The following is a 16297-nucleotide window of genomic DNA, read 5'->3' as shown; positions in this document are numbered from 1 at the left end:
CCAAGAAATATGTTGTTTTTTTTGTTGTTTTTTTTAAACGGGACTGCATGTTTTACTATCTATGTGCAACTTGGCTAAACCTACCTGATTTCTCTAATATATTGATTCTTTTTTTTTTTTTTTTTTTTTTTTTGGTTGGTTGGTTGGTTGATTTATTCATTTATATCTGAGTTTTGATTTCTGTTTTTGGTCCTCCTGCTTTATGGTAACTCTTAACTATGTTGCTCTTATTTTTTGTTTGATTTGTTTTCTATGTATGTTATATTTTTCTTTTAATCTTGATCTTCTGTAAAGCACTTTGGTCAGCCTAGTGGCTGTTGTAAATGTGCTATAAATAAAATTGAACTTTGAACTTTGAAGGCTTATATCAATTTAGAGGTGGTTTACTTGCAGTTATTGCTTATTGTCCAACAAATATTAAATTTATACTCTTAAGTCTTATACTCAAGTCTTAACTCACAAAGTAAAATGAAAATACTGCTGTTTTTTTCTTTTTGAGTGAAATGATTTAGTTCTAAAAATAATAATAGAGAATATCATGAATGATGAAAAAAATTTCATACTTTTTTTTAATCATGGCCCTGTTTGACAGGTTTGAGTGTGCAGTCGTGAAAATGCAACTCAGTCTCCTTAAAATCTAAGCGTTTGGTTAAAGGTACACTTTGTAACTTTTGGCGCTCTAGCGGTTAATAAACAAACCTGCATGCATCTTATGGAAGAACATTATAAACACTTATTATAGTTGTATAATAATTAACGTAGTAATTCAGGATAAGACAAAAACACAGTTCATTATATATCATTATATAAATTTTGTACATTTCGAACAAAAAAAGGTACATAGTTGTACCTTTAATCAGCTTTCATTTTTTTGTGTAACTGTTTCTATAATTATTAATGTTTTGAATTCAATCTTAACACTAATTAACCTCCTGTAGCTCAGTGGAGCATGAAACTAGCAATGCCAATCTCATGACAATATAGCTAAGCTAATAAATGTGATGTAAATGCACACATCCTGTTCTGAATTTGTGAATTATCAAACAATCTTTCATTTACAGAAATAGGTATTTTAAATAACATAAAAAAAAACCGAGATTTGATTATTTAACAGTAGTGACAATAACACAAACATGTGGATGTATGATAAGATTATTTGTTATTAACAGCAATCATATGTTTGTAATTCAGAAATATGAAGCTGCTTACCAAAACAGTGGCATCATACTTTTAATCAATAAATATATCAAAAGAGATGTATTTACAATAATAAAAGTGTTGGGAAAACATGACAAACTATACAGACTGCACGTGAACAGCACTTTCGTTTACTACCAGGTTAACTCGTTTGCACTGAATGTAGACTAAAAAATATCAGCAATAAAAATCACATATTAACTATCTGACTGAGCAGGTTTGGTTTTTCATGACATCTAAAATTATTTAAAATAATGTATCTTAACATCAGTGAGACATCACAGGTTTGGAAATGGTGTCTGTTAGTAACAAGGATTTTACAACAACTTTACATTTGTAACAGACTGATTTGACATCAGTAAAAAAATAAATAGAAAAATTATGGCAAGTGACAGTAATGGTAGTCTTAGATAAGATTTTCTTGAGAGGGTTTTAATTACATCAAGATTAAAAAATGTACTCAAAATTTTTTGCATTATTTGTGTTCTGGTGTATACTCTTTCGGTGTGTATAGAAGACCGTTATGTTGAGGGAGGCACATCTGAGGCTCTAGGGGTGTTCAGGGGTTCAGTCTGTAGGGGGTGGTTTAAAATAAAGTCCTGCAGCAGAACTGTGTTGGTCTCTTTCCACTCCCTGAATTTACTTGCAGTGAGAGCGGAGTCAGCCAGTACTTGCTCCAAAGTCTGCAGATCTGCTTCTTTAGCCTAAATCAAAGACAATTTTTTGTTAAAAATTAGTGGTTAACAATAGATTGTATGATATAATAGTCAAATTGGATGAACACAAAATTGGTCAAATTAAATGAATATTAATTTCATTTTACAAAATATTTTGTAAAAATCACTAAAATATACTTTGTCCATCCAACTGTGTTGAGTAGGTTTTGGAATTGACATCGTTCTGCCAAGTAACCTCAAATTTCAAATGATGTCTGATTAATTTTTTACCATCACTAAAAACTGTAGAAACTAATACATAAGACAGCTCCATAAAAAGCAAAGATGTGGTGTCACCAACTGAACTTTTTTCATCTCTGAAGGCCTCTTCACACCAAGCATGAATAATATTTTAAACAAAACCTATTCAGATCAAGATTAGTTGGAAAAGAAATTTGACCAGTCAAAGATAGAGCTGCTGTTGTCTTTGCAAATAGTTGCAGTTCATCCCTTTTTACCACAGGCTTAACTCTGGTCTCTTTTTAAAGTCCTCTAATAATATATGCGCATATCATAAACATGAATGAATATAATACCTATATGTGCGAATAATCACTCCATAAATATAAAAGCTCTAGACAGAGGTGTGTTCCTGCAACAGTGCTCTTTTATTTGTCCCATTTTCAAAAATATTTCTCAGATTGCATCATGGTACATAGGAAAATGCAAACACTGCAAGCAAAGCTGCATTAATTAGGCTAAAGAACAACTTTCCCCCACACTCTACAGACTTAATTACAAATTCCAATGCTTTCTTTAAAATATTTTTGTAATTAGCTGATACATCATATGTTGTATTTTTATTATAATATGTGATACCTCATGTTTTTCCTTTCATATACACTACTGGTTAAAAGTGTGGTGTAATTAAGATTTTTTAATCTATTTTTTAAGTCTCTTATGCTGACCAAAGTTGCATTTTATTTGATAATAAATACAGTAATAATGTGAAAATATTACAATTGAAAGGTTTTCTATTTTAGTCCCCCTGCAGTCAACAATTTTATCCATTAAAACTCATCTTTGATAATCAAAATTATATATTTAAAAGTTTTTTTCATGTGAAAATAATTTCTTCATGCCTTAACGGTGCAGTAGGTGATCTGGGAAATGCTAACATTAGCCTGCTAGCATTGAAAGCATTCAATCCCACCCTCCCAGCAAATTGCCGTCCAAAGCTCCGCCTCCTCCAAAACACAGGAATGCACGCACACACACAGCTGCTCTCGGCAAAGCTTCACAAGAGACGGCGTTAAACTACTTCATGTCTCAAAGCACATGACATTACAACAATAATGAATGTAAACAACTTAGAGAGCTTGTACCTGACTGCTGCAGATTCATTTTGGTGTTGATACTTTTGACATGGATACACATAATTCCGAGTCTGACTGAACAGCTGCGTCAGGTGGTACAGGTCAGAGCTCTTAAAGTTGTTTATGTTCATTATAATTGTAATGTTAAGTGCTTTGAGAGATGAGGTAATTTAACATAGTCTCTCGTGATGCTTTTGTTTGCTTCCTGCTGTACACATTCATGTGTTTTGGAGGAGGCGTGGCTTTGGAGATGCCCTGAAGGGAGGGTGGGATCTTATGCTTTCAAAGTTAGCTCGCTATTGCTAGCCTCTCCGAAAATACCCTACTCCTACCCTGCCTTTAAACTGGAACTGGCCCGGTTCTATGGGGGTGCTAAAGGGTCAAACAAAAGCAAAAGATTTGGTAAATGCTCCAGTGCATATTTGTGTTTGCGCTCTGGAGAACATCAAATGTTTCTTTTTACTATGTGCTTTTGCAGTGGTGAGCAATGTAGCCAATCACAGACATGTTTGTTGATCTCTTGAACATAGTGTCCAATCAGGGGTGTTTAATTTAGTCAGAATCCACTCTCTGATCAAAACCCTTTTTTGTTCAAAGCGTTTTTGTTCAGTGCCGAGTTCTGCACGCTCATGAATCATTAACAAACAAAGACACAGTGTAATCTCTAAATGAGAGATTAATTGTGCAATGTAGACAACTTTATTGAATATAATGGAACTGATGAGTGGCAGCTTTTTATTGATTATAAAGCAGGGGTATCCAATCCTGCTCCTGGAGGGCCACTGTCCTGCAGAGTTCAGTTCCAACCCCAATTAAACACACCTGAACCAGTTAATCAAGGTCTGACTTTGCATACTAGAAACTTCCAGGTAGGTGTGTTGAGGCAAGTTGGAGCCCAACCGAGTTTGAACACCCCTGTTTTAAAAGGAGCTGTCTTTGCATGCTTTCTAGGCTATATATAATCCATTCAGAATTTGAATAAAAGTCGACACATAACAGTAGTTGATATGATTAGCCTTTGGCTTGACTATGTTATCGAACAGCTAATAATTAGAGATGCACCGATGTATCGGCTAACAATAGCTATCTACATATATATATATATATATATATATATATATATATATAAAACTAGAGAGGAGCTTATTTACTGTTAATTATATGTTTGTGCAAATTTGCCATGAATACAAGTGCTTATGAAAACTACCTTATGTGATACTAAGTTTTATACATTTCAGTTTTTATTTGAGTGTAATTATTATATCTGAAAATAAACAGCAGCTGAATACCTCTGTTGTTAATTGTAACCTCTAATATTGTAGTGTACCAAATGAGAGGGTTCCCTGTATAGTTTGCAGCATTATTTGGGAGAGATTTTTTTTTCCTTAAGAAAAACCAAACTATCGGTGTCGGTATCGGCCGATATCATTCTGAATAATCAACTATTGTATCGGCAGAGAAATTTAGTATCGGTGCATCTCTACTAATAATGTGTTGCTAATGTTACACAAACCCTGTTCCCTTTCACCATCTCAGGCCCTATCCATACGAACACGGGTATTTCCAAAAATCTGTGGTTTGGCCGTTCGTCCACACACAAACGCAGTATCAGGTCACTGAAACCAAACTTTTTTAGAAAACTCCAGCCAGGGTGAAGATTTTTAGAAACTCCAGTTGCAGTGTTGTTGTGTAGACGTTAAAACCGGAGATTTTGGCTTGTGACGTTGGAACCAGAACCGGTAATAACCGTTTTTCCAGGCTTCTGATTAGCCAACATGGCTTAACGGTTAGGGTTATATAGCCACCTGTTGGTTTGGCATGCTCTTGACAGCGCTTCATAGAGTGTTTTTGCATTTTCGTGTGGAAACTATTTTTTTTTTTTAAACAATGGAGAAAAAAGTATTTTTAAAAATACTCATGTACATGTGGACTAGGCCTCAGAGTCAGACGGCTGCCTTCTAAAAATCAGCATCCTTAATTAGGATAAAAAAAAGCCCCGCTCCGGACGTTGACAGGATTGTTTACCAGTTTGTGATGGTAGGAGATTTTCTAACCGCGTTTTGGTGCACTGTAGTTTTACGGAGAAAATATTTAGCAATATTGACTGAAATTTGCACATGGTTTGTCTTAAAGCATATTAAAAACACTACACAGACATATGAACAACATTAAAAACTTGATTTTTGGGGGGTCTTATATATTTTAAAATTTATTCTTGTGATCAAAGCTGAATTTATAGCATCATTACTCCAGTCTTCAGTGTCACATGATCCTTCAGAAATCATTCTAATATCTTGATTTAGTGCTCATTTATTATTGGTGCCCAATTATTAATAATAGTATCAATGTTGAAAAGAGATTTTGCTGCTTTGTACTGGAACTAGAAATTATGCATACCCAAGGCTTCACTGTCACACAAACAAGAGGGTTAACCCATTCACCCTACAACTGTTTGTTGGAGTTTTTTGTAGTGGTAGTGTGAAATGCACGGTCTAGAAGCCAAAAATGTTATATGGATGATAATACTGCTGTACAGATCAGGTAAAGGTAATCAACACACAAAATATAATGCAACCCCATGCTTAGTACACATGCTTGGTACTATATGCACTATATGTTACATAGACCTTTCATTGGTGATTTGTTTAGCGTTTTTGTTTCACAGTTGATGTAAATAGGCCTTAATATGGAAGCCCGTTTCAGCCACTAAATAAAAAAATAAAAACGGTAATTGCGAATATCAGAATTCTGACTTTTTTTTCCCTCAGAATTGCGAGTTATAAAGTCAGAATTCTATTTTTTTTTTTTCACAATTCTGACTTTTTCTCACAATTATGAGATATAAACTTATAATTGTGTGAAACTTTATATCTCGCAATTCTGACTTTATATCATGCAATTGCGAGTTTTTATCTCAGAATTGTGACTTTATATCACGCAATTGCAAGTTTGTCTCAGAATTGTGACTTTATATCACGCAATTGCGAGTTTGTCTCAGAATTGTGACTTTATATCACGCAATTGCGAGTTTATATCTCGCAATTCTGAGAAAAAAGTCAGAATTCTGAGATGTAAACTCGCAATTGCATGATATAAAGTCAGAATTCTGACTTTTTCTCGCAATTCTGACTTTCTCACAATTATGAGATATAAACTCACAATTGTTTGAAACTTTATATCTCGCAATTCTGACTTTATATCACGCAATTGCGAGTTTATATCTCAGAATTGTGACTTTATATCATGCATTTGCATGTTTATATCTCAGAATTGTTACTTTATAACTCGCAATTGTGAGATAAAAAGTCAGAATTCTGAGATAAAAAGTCGCAATTACTGTTTTTATTTTTTTATTTAGTGGCGGAAACGGGCTTCCATACCTTAATACTTACAGACAAAACTAAGATTTTAAGAAGAAAGTATTTTAATATGTTAGAAAAGGTTTCTCTGAACCTCTAACCTTTAGAGTGCTGTTGAGGGTTCTGATGAGATGTATCTTCTCATTGAGCCTCTGGTTTTTGCAACGCTTTATAAAGGAGGTTCGTAATTCCCATTTTGATGATGGCTTCCACTCACCCGTTGGGGACAGGCTTGCTCTTTTCAAATGCAAGTACAATCTTTCCATCTCATCATCAGTTCCCTCCTGTCCATCTAGAACTATTAAAACAATTATAACTTTTATAGCATGACTTATGTTTAAACCTAAGCAATCAAACTTCTGTGAAAGGTTTTATTATTGATAATAACATTTCTAATATGCTCCGAATTGATCAATAGTCATGTCACTGGCTGAACAATGTCATTTCCTATCATACGTAAATCTGTTTATGATGTTAAATTGGTTCCCCAACTTGCTTACTTTCAGGTCTGGTGTCATTTGATGTCAGCAGTGTTTCTGGTTCCTCTGGCTCTGTGGATATTGCCATAGGTGTTGTTTTTGATGAGCATCCAAAGGGGCCTTGAGATGGAGCAGTGATTTCCCTGCATTGTGAGGTTTCCTTTATTGTGGGCTTCATTGTATGGACCACAGCAGAGCAGACCACTGTTTCCCCAGCAGTAGGTGTTGCCTGGGAGACAAGGTCTAACCAAGAGCGTCTATGCTTAGCCAGAGAGGAGACAGAGCTGTGGGAGGTCATTGTACTGACGGGGGAGGATAGGGTTCCAGTGGCTTCACTAGGAACAGGGGAGGAATATGGAGGAGGAAGGCTTTCCTAAAAGGGAAGGATACATCAGAGTAAGGCAGGGACAACAACATACTCTATTATAATACATGTCTGGTGCAAATGTCTTCAAACCTAATTCTTCTAGATCAGGGGTGTCCAATCCTGCTCCTGGAGGGCCACTTTCCTGCAGAGTTTATCTCCAACACACCTGCCTGTAAGTTTTTGGTGATCCTAAACCTTCAGGTGTGTTTAATTAGGACTATAGCTAAACTCTGGGTCCGTCTCAATCAGCTAGTTCCCTAGGTCGTGAATCAGTATATCATGTACACGAATCTGGCCACTGGTAAGGACCCTGGCTCACCACATGTTGGGACACTAATCAATCTATTTCTGGCGATATGACAATGTTGTACCTTTACTAGTATTTAGGAAAACAGCAGATATTTTACTGACATTATTTTTTAAATGTTATTTAAAAGTACATTATGATAAATACTTTCAACCGTAAATGTTAGCTAGATTATGTTCAGTACCTGTCTAACCATGTATGTAGATTCTGAAATATATTTAATAATGGTTTGTATTTTTAAAGCATCTATCACGTCATGTGTATTGAGATGGCTTATGCGATTTATGTTTCGCACTTCAGAATTTCTTTTGAGGGAATAGTGAGTTTTGTAATCCCCTTCAGAAGGGAAGAGTGAGCATTGATGCTCCCTAGTTTTCAAATCCCTTAGTTTGCAGGGACTGTGGGACTTTTTAGGGAGTGAACGTTTCAGTGCACTGGAAGGATTTGCGATTGAGACTCCCTGATCAGTGCCCTGACTACTGAACTAGGGAGAGGTTTGAGAGACACCCTCTGCTAGATATTATCCCTCCAGGAGCAGGATTGGACACACCTGTTCTTTGTATCATTATAGCTTTGTTTTATAATGCCCCTTTTCTATTCTCATAATAGCAGTGAATAATACCTTTAACCACAGTGATGGTGACTGAAGTAAATATTATAGATTATGCAACTCTGAACTTGCCTGGTGCACAGCAGCCGATGGACTAATCACACTTGCTACAGCTTGGGTGTGGTGCTCAGAATACGGTGGAGGAGGTGTGTCAGTGGACTCCTCATGATCACTGGCCTCACTGTAGCATTCTGTGCAGTAGAAAAACAAAGATGGAAAAAAAGAAATGTAAATAAATAGATGAATATTCTAAAGGCCCGTTCACACCAAGCTCTAAAAATCATTCTAAATATAAAAGAATAGCACTATCCACACCACAGCGATAACAATAATGATAAAGAGAAATGACATTGTTCGAAAATAATTTTTTTCCAGCTGTTGAACGATAAAAGTCAGTGTTTTATCATTCAACAGCTAGAAAAAAATCATTCCAAAAGTGATGAACTCAATTCTAACTCCATTCTAACCCTTAAATCAGAATCCATTCTAATTTAAGGGTTCGTGCATTTAAAATGGCAAACGACCCCCTTTTCAAAGATACTTTAAAGAAAATGGATATATGGAAAACAATCGGTCATACCCTCGGAATAAATGGTGAGAAGTATTAACAATGAGATCATTATGCCAGGCTAACAAACATAAACATAAAATGACCTCAGGTATCCAGCGCTAGTTTTGACAACATTGTCTTGCAGTGAAAAAGACTAGGTGTTGTTTTTATTCTACTATTGACTTTGTCAGTTAAATTCACTGTTAGATTAGATCAATTACACTCTCAACACAGCATGCTGAGGACATCTGCTGGTTAAAGCCATGTAAATGCAACAAGAACAGCAAAAACATCTTGTACACACTTTGAAACCGCAACGCGTGAGCTTAGAATAAACAGACCGTTATCGTTTGTTGGTGTGGACGCAAATATAGTTATCACTATAGTTATCTTTATGATTAGCATTCTTGGTGTGAACGGGCCTTAAGGAATACTTGTAACACTAGCACACTTACAACTTACCTGCTGTATGACCCTCCGTGGGTTCATACTGAATAGATGCCAGACCAAGTTTATTTAACCATCTGAAAAAAAAAAAAAAAAAAAAAAAAAAAAAAAAAAAAAAATCACAACTAGTCACCAACAATGACCCATAGACCCACTGTCAAAATAAAAGTGTTTATACAAGCGATTAATTAAAACTGTCTAACACAATTCTTTTTATAAAGTAAACACATTTAATTTTAAGCTTCCTTCTGTTTAACCTCTTTAACCACTTTCCTTCAACTTCAACCACATGCCTTCTCTGAAAAAAACCCAAAAGACTCAATATGTCAGCAAAGCAAAACATGCCAAATGACAGAGTAGCTTTAGCTCCTGGTAGGGTCTCCCTTGGCAAATTGGTCCCAGGTGAGAGGGGAGACAAAGAGTGATTCAATATGTCCCCTATAGAAACATTAATACATAATTTGAAAGTAATTTGATAACAGAGGCCCTGTTTACACCTGGTATTAAGATGTGTTTTGGTCGATTGGCGCACAAAGGGACGAAGTTAAATACAGGTGTAAATGGGGTCTAAAACGTTTGTCCACTTTTGACCACTTCCAGAGGTAGTTGAAAACTCATTCGTCTAGATTGCTTTTCATAGTGTAAACACTCATGTGATCTAATGTGTTCAAACAGCCACACAAGACCATCTACCGACATAATGCGTAAATAGCACGCTAGCACGCTAACCAGACGGAATTTAAACTTTGTCGGCTGAAGCCATAAGTTTAGTTTGAAGATAAAAAAAAACATACCAAGCACAATGTTCTCTCACCATTCCTGATTTCTAACACACACTCACAATGTTCGGCCTGTCTTGTGTCTGTCACAGCAGAAACAAAAGCTGATGCTCTCCGTATGTTTTTCCATTGTCTCTGTATGCATTCATATGTAAATTGCGCAAGCTTATTTTGTCCATTAGATCAAAAGATAAAAAAAAACAACAACATACATTTACCTGCCCATAGACCATCCCCTTGAAGAAATCAGGACAGAAGTGGTTGAAAGTGGACAAAAGAGACAGATTAAAACACCAGGTGTAAACGTGAATGTGTCTGCCTCGTCTACTTGTGATCCAATCAACCAAAACGCACCTTAATAACAGTTGTAAACAGGCCCGGAGAGAAAGACCATGACCAGAAGAGGGACCCCGGGGCCCTCTCCTTGAGGCCAGGTCTGGGAGAGGAGCTCACAGGCGAGCACCTGGTGGCCAGGCTCTGGCCGGGCTCAGCCCGAAAGAATAATGTTGGGCCTTCTCTTGTGGGCTCACCACCCGCAAGGAGAAGCTGAGGGGGACCCACGCACACAGGATACTGCGACACCAGGTAGATATCACCTCCAAACACAGTTCGGCTCTGGAACCAAACTCCTGGATAGAGTTTGGACTCTAGAGTCACCCAAGTGAGAGACAAGTCCCAGACTTTGCGGCATGGTTTCATGCGCCAACTTCGTGATGCATAGGGAAAGACTCTGACTGTGTTCTGTGTTTACATTATTCCTTCATCCCAAGGAAGGCTGGAGACACAGAGTCTGAGTGGGTCCTGTTCAAAACTTCCATTGCGAATAGGCTGCTTGGAAGGAAGGTTGTTAATCCACCAGCAACCCAAGGAGAAGCCATGGAGAAGGACTTTTGTTCGGCCTCAAAGAGGTTGTAGCAAATGGAAGCATTGCCTGATCCAGGCAGTTGTAAGTCAGGTAGGGAACTTGCTAACCTGACCTGGTGATATATTTTGGAGGTAGAAGGAACACCTTTGAGGATCTTCTGAACCCTGATGACATGCCCTCAAAAGAAGAGGCAGGGTTGGAGGACTCGGGAGAGTCATCACACATTTTTCTGGTGGACGTCACTGAGGTTGTCAAAAAGTTCAGCAGTGGCAAGGGGGCGGCGGTGGCCGAGATTCAGTATACTGAAGATTTTGAAGGATGTGGTCAGGATAGCACCTGGGGATGGAAGACAAGTGCGGGGGTTCCCATATTTAAAAAAGGAGACCGGAGGGTGTGTTCTAATTATGAGGGATTACACTTCTTTGCCAGCCGGGGAAAGCCTGGTTGCAAGCAGAGTGCTAGAAAGTAGAATCCGTCCAATCGTCAAACCTCACCTGGAGGAGGGACAATGCAGATTCTGTGGACCAGCTTTTTACCCTAGCAAGGATCCTGGAGGAGGCATGGAAATTTGCTTTTTAACTCTACATGTGTTTTTAGATGTTCCCCAGGGTGTTTTGTGGTGAGCAATAAGGGAGGCGTATCAGGGCCACTAATGAGTGCTATCAGGCCCTACTTAGCCTGCTGCGACCATCACCCGATTCTGGATAAGTGGATGGATCAGAGCTTGTTACACATTTAACATTAAGTCCATGTTATATTATTTACTTATTACAGATTACGCACATATTCTTGTGACATCCACACAAATTGCCAAACCCAATAATTACACCTATCATCGTGTTTTTTTCCTTTAAAAGGGAACTGAATGTGTTAACTATCTATATCAGTATTTTATACAAAACATTACTGTAACTACTGTAAATACAACCATGGATGTTACTAAAAAGAATATATGTTTTTTTCAAACTGTTGTGTCAATGTGCTTACAAGTTCATGTCCTCATTGCTGTCAGCTGCAAAGTAAAACATCATGAATTTGGGGTGGCAAGCTTTGATCGCACTGTGAGAAACACACAAAAAGAGTGTGAAGGGTTGTTCAGTTGAAAAATATTTTATATTCATTATGATCATAAAAAACAGTAGAGGAAAGAATCATATTATATATTCTACTTGAAGGCCCTTTCATTTGGAAAACAAATCATTTTCAGTAATTAAACAGAAAATTAACAGAAATGACGATGCCACTTACTATTTTTTCTTACATTCCATTGCTCTGTCAATTACAAAATCAGTCAAATTTATGAAGCCTTCTGCTTTTTCAGCCTAGGAAAAACACAAAACAAAAGTTGTCTGTACTATATTCTTTTGTCATTATTATCAAAGCAGAGAAAAACATTTAAATTTAAATGCTGTTTTCATCAACTGACATGAAGTTGTATATACTTCTTTTTTTTTACCAAGATCAGTCCTAAAATATCTAAGAAAATATGTTGTGCTGACCTTTATAAATAATATTTAATATAACAGCGTGATAACAGGATGGCACATAGATGCCATTCAGATACCTACCACTTGATTTGTGTACCAGTACAGAGAGGTTTTCTTTAGCACAAACCAATACTTTTTCCACTTAATACTCAGAAATCCCTTCCCCTCTTTTTTCCTATAGAGCCAGCCCTGATAGTCCACTGGGTCCAGATCTTTCACTGAAACTCTCCTTCTGCTCATTCTTAGACTTCCTATTAGAACAAGTGTACAAATGCCACAATAAAACAGAAATGATGACACAGAAAAAAAAAGCATCATATTTGATTAAAACTTTGAGATGTTTGTGCAGTGCAAGACATACCTCCACAATTTTTCTTTTTTGACTTCTGTCTGAGAGACACCTGAAGACAAATGCATTGAAATATGTTGATATTATCATGACCACACCATATCTTGTAATTACGATTTCTGGCACTTTCACACTTTCACAATGCAGACAAAAATATGAATGTACAATAGGTTCACAAGAATTACCGGATTGTACTCATCAGTAGCAAGACGGGGAGCCAGAGAAATGGGGAAAGAGGCCTGGAAAAGAGAACAAAGCAGACACATTCAAAGTGATCATTAGAATCAGTTTCAGTCAGGGCCCTTGATAGCACTTTATTTTACAGTCCTGTTTGGCATGTACATACTACTGTATTTACTATAGCAATTACAATAACTGCAAATAACTAGGTATTAACCCTGAACCTGATGCCTAACCCTAACCCATCTCAAGTCCAAGTAGTTACCTTACATTACTTTTACATTTCTTGGGTATACTATAAATGAAGTGCAACCAGGCCATTGCCAAAATTTTCAAAATATATACTGTATAGTGCATTCAGAAAGTACTCAGACTATGTTTGTAGCATCCGATTCATTTTTTTTTGCAATTTTGGTATGTGGCAGCCTTGGAGGTATTTAGATATTCAGAGTAGGGCTGCACGATTTATCGCGATAAAATCACACGCGATATGGCAAAGGCTGCGATTATGTAATGTGCGGCTTGTCAGAGCTTTACGGCTCTGTGATCAGTAGTAAATGCTTTTCCATCTAAAAGCCAGAGGGCGCTCTTGCGCAGAAACTCAAAATAAGCCTTGCAGCAGAAGAAGATAACACGCATCGCTGTAGATGAATAAACAGAAGATATAAACGCTTTGAGTGATTAAACATGACTAATAAACACACGACTGCCTTATTCTGTGTAAGAAGCCACATCATCTCACAGAAGGACGCTCAACTGTCGTTATGAAGTAAGTTTGGAGTAAAAACGTTATTAAATGTTGTCTTTTGTTGGACCAGATGTTAATGGATTAGTCCACTTTTAAATTAAAATTTCCTGATAATTTACTAACCCCCATGTCATCTAAGATGTCCATGTCCTTCTTTCTTCAGTTGAAAAGAAATGAAGGTTTTTGAGGAAAACATTCGAGGATTTTTCTCCATATAGTGGACTTCAATGGTCTCCAAACGGTTTAAGGTAAAAATTAGTTTCAGTGCAGCTTCAAAGAGCTTTAAACGATACCAGACGAGGAATAAGGGTCCTATCTAGAGAAACGATAGGTCATTTTCTAATTTTTTTTTAAATGTATATACTTTATATAATCAAATGATCACCATCAAGTGGTTCCGCCAAAACCGCACTTTCGTATTCTTCAAAAAGCTTACGCTGTATGTCCTACACCTTCCCTATTCAACTTACTTTTTTTAGAAATGACCGATCGTTTCGCTAGATAAGACCCTTATTCCTCGTCTGGTATCATTTAAAGCCCTTTGAAGCTCCACTGAAACTGTAATGAAGAAAGAAATACATAAACATCTTGGATGACATGGGGGTGAGTAAATTATCATGAAATTTTAATTGGAAAGTGAACTAATCCTTTAATAAATGCTTCTCATATCTGAAAAGATGTTTGACGCGTGTTGCTTTTTCAAATGTACATTATAAGTGACTCAAACTTACAGTGCTTTCAGATGGATTAGCATTTGGAGCCATACTTCATTGACAAGCCATGCATAAAAAAAAAAAAAAAAAAAAAAAAAAAAAATCGCATTCAAGTTTAATGTTATTTTTCATATCATGCGATATATATATATCGTGCAGCCCTAATTCAGAGATGTTCAATTGAGTTTAAATTCTCGCGTTGTCTTGGCTGTTGGAAGGTAAACTTTCAGTCCTGAGTGCTCTGAACTAGGTTTTCATTTTGCTGTGATTTCATATTTTGCTGAATGCACCTTCATGAGCAGTCCAGGTATTTCGCAGGTGACGAGCAGTGCCTAGTTACCAAAAGACAGGATGTTTAGTACTGAGGCAAAACAGACCACACAACCTTGTTTGTCACAGTCTGAGACCTAACGCGTAAACATTATGGGAAGCGCTCTAGCCAGACGGGATTTAAACTTTGTCGGCTGGAGACCCAAGTTTGGTTTGAAGCATAATGTTCTCTCACCATTCCTGATTTCTAACACACACTTACAGTGTTCGCTGTGGTCTTACGGCTGTCAGAGCAGAAACGAAAACTAATGCTTTTTTTTTTTTTTTTTTCAAATTCCAAGTGGGCTAAAAAAAAAAAAAAAACTGCTGTAGTCTCCCGTTCCACACAATAGAAGTTTACTTCTGAAAACCCTGGAAATATGAAAAGGGTCAATTTAATTTAAAAAGCCAGAAACAGTCACCGTTTATGTTTTTTTTTTTTTAAGAATGTCATTCAGAATGTCAAAACCTCTATATATGTTCTTTCATTAATAGGCAAATCTCTGCTTTATCAACCTGAAAAACTGTACTCACAATAAAGAAGCCATGAAAAAGAGTAGAAGACAATGCATTAAAACTGAGGGTGGAAAAAGACACAAGCTAAATGAAACCTATTGCTCAATTTCCTTTAACTTTTCAAGTTCCTCTTTCATGTTTAACAGAATAGCAGACAATGTGAAAGAGCATATTCTTCACATGCAAATGTATCAGGTTTTAGATATGTTTCATACCTGATATTCATCCAGAAAATCCATTTTCATCCAGAAAATGTCATAGAACATGAATAAACTGTACCTATTCAACAAGCCTATATTGTAACCATAATAAAGAAGAATATAGGCTACAATAGTGGGTCTTATAAGTGAAACTATATGATTTAAGCATCAAAATCTGCTGTCTATATCTAAAACATTAAAATAATTATTTAGATGTTTAGATGAGATTATTAAGAAGAGACATTTTTACGTTCTCCAGCCTGCAATTGATAATAATACTGTGTTACAGTACATGTATATAATATATTAATATATTATCTGTTTTACCTGTTCACCAGACTTGAGCAAGGTGGAGTGTCTGACCGTCTGTTTAGACTCTGAAATGGCATGTAACTGTCCTCCTACCACGGTCAATGTTAAGAGGTCGAGCACACAGCCGGATCATTTTAGAGAAAAAGGGACTTCTGCTTATGCAAGGAACATTTCAAAACATCCTCGACTTCTTATTCTACACAGAGGCAAAGGGCAGCAAACATGATCACATGAAAGCTGATTAACAAACTATTACTGGTGAATGGTTTTCACATGAAATAGAGGTGAACTTTTGCAACAGTCTGAACGTGTGTTATGTGTAGTCTCTGCCACTACTGATTGTAATATTCATGAATGAACCAAAACATCTGCATAAAAAAAAAGTTAAAATGATAAATAAAGCCCTTAAATTGTTTCAGACCTATCATGAAACAAACAAATCAACAAAAAAATCAACATATTCCCACTATATGTAACAACCAAAAACACAC

General features: G+C 36.6%; 1 protein-coding gene across 1 annotated transcript; it reads right to left on the bottom strand.

The window, feature by feature from the left end:
* Nucleotides 1–105: 105 nt before the first annotated feature.
* Nucleotides 106–16035, bottom strand: LOC127498378 (interactor protein for cytohesin exchange factors 1-like). The gene is made up of 11 exons (XM_051867660.1): nt 15822–16035; nt 13014–13067; nt 12841–12880; nt 12561–12730; nt 12241–12314; nt 11980–12051; nt 9364–9425; nt 8424–8542; nt 7089–7440; nt 6690–6886; nt 106–1901 (listed from the first exon to the last, which is right to left on the bottom strand). The coding sequence occupies exons 4-11, from the start codon at nt 12717–12719 to the stop codon at nt 1719–1721; spliced, it is 1218 nt and encodes a 405-aa protein (XP_051723620.1). The 5' UTR covers nt 12720–12730; nt 12841–12880; nt 13014–13067; nt 15822–16035; the 3' UTR covers nt 106–1718.
* Nucleotides 16036–16297: the final 262 nt, after the last annotated feature.

Source organism: Ctenopharyngodon idella, chromosome 17 (genome assembly GCF_019924925.1).
Source record: "Ctenopharyngodon idella isolate HZGC_01 chromosome 17, HZGC01, whole genome shotgun sequence".
NCBI classification, from domain to species: domain Eukaryota; kingdom Metazoa; phylum Chordata; class Actinopteri; order Cypriniformes; family Xenocyprididae; genus Ctenopharyngodon; species Ctenopharyngodon idella.
This window is presented reverse-complemented; position numbering and strand designations above follow the sequence as displayed.